Below are 3,890 nucleotides of genomic sequence, written 5' to 3' on the forward strand. Positions count from 1 at the left end.
CTTGAATGGGTTCTCATCTGTCTCTAATGGAGCAGTGGGAAGGTCCATGCAGGATCGGTGGGAACAGTCACGTGATGAATGAGATGAGTTCATCCCAACAAAAGAAACAGGACTAGAAAACTCAATTTTGCGACGATCTAAAAAACGGGGGCAGGAATAGTTTTCATATCGCCCCCCCCTTTGGGGCAGAGGGCTTGGGTGGGGTGGGACTTCGGAGATCTTCTGCTCACAGGGAAGCAGGTGGGGGACATCTTCAGAGTTTCTCTGGGGACGGGACCCAGATGTAGTGCCCGGACTGGTCCTCAATGATCTGTTTGATTTTGCTGTAAATCTCTTCAAGAGAGTCTCCTTGTACGATGGCTGGAAGAGAAGAGAACAAGCAAGACCTTGAGCATCAGCTAGCACTGCGCCTTCCCTGCCATAAGCTATAGGAAAGGCCTTCACTCTGCACCAAAGGGGCCGGTGTGGTGCGGCCAACAATTAATGAACAAGACAACCCGTGTCAAAGGAGCTGCAACAGGCGCATGATGACCCACTGGTTAACCCACCGTGTCCAAGGGGATTAGCGAGAGCTGATCCCGTGCTGGCAGAGCTCCTCGCTTGTATGAAGTGCCGGCCGGGTTCTGCACAACGGGCTGCTAATCAGCTTTGCAAACTGTGTCACGCCACAGTGCCGAGGCTCCGCGCAGCTGGCCCCGGCACTGCAGCTACTCTGCCATGGTGAACAGGAGGGCCTTGCGTGGATTAGCCGGTGTGCGCCGAGCGCGTACCCCGAGGTGCCGGATTTGTCCATCCCCTCTCATTGGCTTCTGAGGGCTCCTCGTATTTGTCGCTTCCTCTGCTGCGGGGTGGGAATCGCAGCACTTTCAGGCTGGAAAAGGTCAGCTTATGGCTGTCGCTCCCAGCAGTAACTCTCACCTAAAGACCAGCGATAGTCTCGCTGCTTAGTACGGATACAACACAAAGCACTTCACTGTGCTTCCTACGTCAGAGAAGGAAGATGCACATGGAGGGCCAAAGCTTTCTGGTAATTCAGCCTGCCTCTGTAGCCCAGCCAGGACTATCCTCCACCTTCTCTGTTCCCTCATTATAAGTTCCTGGCACAGAACTTGCTACAGCGACCATCTCTCTGCCCATTACCCACTTCTTTCAACAATGGGTTTCAGCCAAGAGTGTTCCTTCCCCAGGTCAACTTCAAACTCACCGTCCAAGCACACAATGGCATGCCGAGGGTCTGGCAAAACTGCAGTGCATGCTTTCCTTTGCGCTCTTCCTGGAAGAGCAGCCAGCAGCTCTGGAACTGCTGCCTGGGACAGGAGGTCTGAGGAAAGCTTTTACCCTGTTTGTACCCATACATTTGCTCAGCTGAGATCCATTTTTGGAAAATTTTCTGCTTGGGATTTTTCCCAGTAGCTGTTAGGTGGGTAATACAGGGTTTGGCAGGATTATCACTCCTCAACTTTAGAAGAAACAGTTACTGCACTGGAGGAAAGATGGAAGACCAGTTTCTCCACCTCTTCGCCTGCATGATTTTCCAGAATTAACCATGTTAATGCACAAGGATGCCTGTGTCACGAGCAGCTCATCTCCGCAGGCACAAAGAACCCCTGATGGGTTCTTCAGCAAAGACTACTTAGGAAGCCAGCCAAACTTCCAGTCTTTTTTTGGGAGATGTTTTGTAATAACTCAGGACAGTCTCCACCATTTAAGTCACTAATTTTTTATCTTTCCTCTTTAAAATGACTCTTTTCTCTTTTTGAAAACGCTTCCTTTTCCCCCGTGCAGGGAGTTTCATTTCCTGTAGCCTTGTAGCACCCTGAATCTATGCTGTGCTTCCCCTGCCTGGGGATTTTTTCTTTTTTTATTATTATTAAAGTTGGCGATAAGCTTTCACAAACTCAGAAAATCCTGCGTGACAACTTGTCTCCTTCTCTAGAGCTGGTTTACTCTTACCCACTGATCTTGGAGCAGTCCCTTTGCAGAGCCCTGCTGGCAAAGTGCCATTTCTTTTTTTGCTTTGACAAAGCTGGACGTTGTCCCATGACTCTGCAGTAAGACAGTGCTGGTAGAGAGGTCACAGCTGCCAGCCAGAAAAATAAAATAAATCAGATACAAGCCTGCTCAGGACACTCACCTGTAAAATACTCTCCAAACTCTTGCTCGAGTTTCATGGCTTTGTCAAAGACCTTGTTGGCCTGTTCGTACGTCTGTCTCCGGTTCATCTCCCTGCCATGTACAAAAAATAGAAAATTGGCTCTTTTTCTTAGCAATGAACAGAAGCAAAAATAGCCCACGGAGCCGGGGTGCCCAGGAAGCCTCTGCACACCAGGAATGGAAGCTGTGCAGGACCCAGCTCTCAAAGGCAGGAGTGCTACCTTGGCACTTCCTCTCAACTTCCAACAGTTCTTCCCATCGCCACCACCCTGCCCCTTTCACCATAGCACAGAAACGGACTCAAATCCAGACAATCCTCTGAATTTGCAAGACTACCGCAGACGTCTCCCTGCTTTTCCAAAGCCTGTCAGCACACTCCTTGCCTAGGTTCCCTCATCTTCATACAACACCCAAATAAGCAATTCGACCCCTTCTGGCTTGAGAAGGGTTTTTTCCAGTCCCCTCGATGCCAGCAGAGTCCCTTCTGATCTCAGAGTTCATCTCTAGCTACTGAATCTCCTCACAGATAATATTCTCTGCTGCTGCTCGGAAGAGTTGGAAGTCCTTTCCAGCCTGCGCTCCCCAGGGCCAGGAGCAGCAGGACAAGCAGAAGGTCCCCCCTTAGGCACACAGGAAACGTCTCCTCTCTGCTCCCCAGGGCTGTCCTGGCTCAGCCACCATCCAGCTGTGATCCATCCACAGGCCATCGGCAGCTCTCCTGGCTGGACTCAGGGCCCAGGTAAGCAGGTTACATCAGGCACATCATTGGGAGCATTTTTAGATTTCCCATGGATAATCCTCTTTGGAGCTAACGAAGAGCTTTAAGCCAGAGCAATCCATGGAGCTTAGATGCACCATGGCATTAGATGTGGAGGGACACCACAGAGACAGCACTGGGCCCAGGTCCTTTTAACAAGGGACAAGTTCAGCACCAGCAGCAACCTCCGCTGCTTTCTAAAAAGCAGAGGCAGCAGACATACAAACCCCCGACATGCTAGAGCTGCTCACCCTGGAGAGGCACAGAACATGGCATGGCATTGCACTTACATGAGAGCTTCAATGGATTTTGGTTTGATGAAAATGGCAATGGGATAAAGTTGTGCTTGTTGCAACCTCTTGATAGCATTGCCAGACACATCCAGGATGCAGTGTTTCCCCTGGAAAGGAGAGGGTCGGGATCAGACCTACCCACACAGTCTACTCTGTGCAGAAAACAGCTTGCTCATACAGATGTGCTCACAAAAGAAAGGGGCCACAGAGATGAAACACCAGTCCCGAGACACAAGCCAACTCCCAGTGGCCTTACGTTCCCACCTGCTTAAGGCAGGACAGCAGCACTGCAAAGGGACTGAATCTTTCTCTGAGCATGTGAAAGAATTTACAAGCCATCAGTACACTCCAGTATTCCTGTGGAGAAAATGCCACTGCTTCAAGGAGGGAAGCTGGGCACCTTTGCCCTGCAAGCTCCCGAGCACGAGGCTGGTGCCACCAGTGCTGGGCTTTCAGGTGGAGTTTGGATGACAGAGGTATGACACCGAAGTGGAGTAACGCGGCTGAGAAAAGCAGCCACAATGGCTTTGCAGACAGCCACAATGGCTTGGCAGAACTCCAGAGGGAGGAGAGGCTCGTGCCACGCTTGCTTAATGTGGTTACAGCCCTTCACTAACAATACGGGGAGAGGAGGGGAACTGCTGAACGCATCCGGGTTCGGGCTGGATGCGCCCTGGTCCCAGGAA

The 3,890-nt window shown here is 51.0% G+C and overlaps 1 protein-coding gene across 2 annotated transcripts in view; it reads right to left on the bottom strand.

Moving 5' to 3' along the window:
• The window catches only part of DLG3 (discs, large homolog 3 (Drosophila)), a 14,805-nt gene continuing 10,915 nt past the window's right edge, over positions 1-3,890 (bottom strand). For both annotated transcript variants that reach the window (XM_009572202.1, XM_009572201.1), the window contains 3 exons: positions 3,202-3,316; positions 2,135-2,226; positions 1-360 (listed from right to left, as the gene is read on the bottom strand). In XM_009572202.1, the coding sequence (XP_009570497.1) occupies positions 254-360; positions 2,135-2,226; positions 3,202-3,316 (314 nt within the window). In that variant the 3' untranslated portion in view covers positions 1-253. The remainder of the gene's footprint in view (positions 361-2,134; positions 2,227-3,201; positions 3,317-3,890) is intronic.

The sequence above is a fragment of the Fulmarus glacialis genome, unplaced genomic scaffold (assembly GCF_000690835.1).
Source record: "Fulmarus glacialis isolate BGI_N327 unplaced genomic scaffold, ASM69083v1 scaffold32452, whole genome shotgun sequence".
Lineage (NCBI taxonomy): Eukaryota > Metazoa > Chordata > Aves > Procellariiformes > Procellariidae > Fulmarus > Fulmarus glacialis.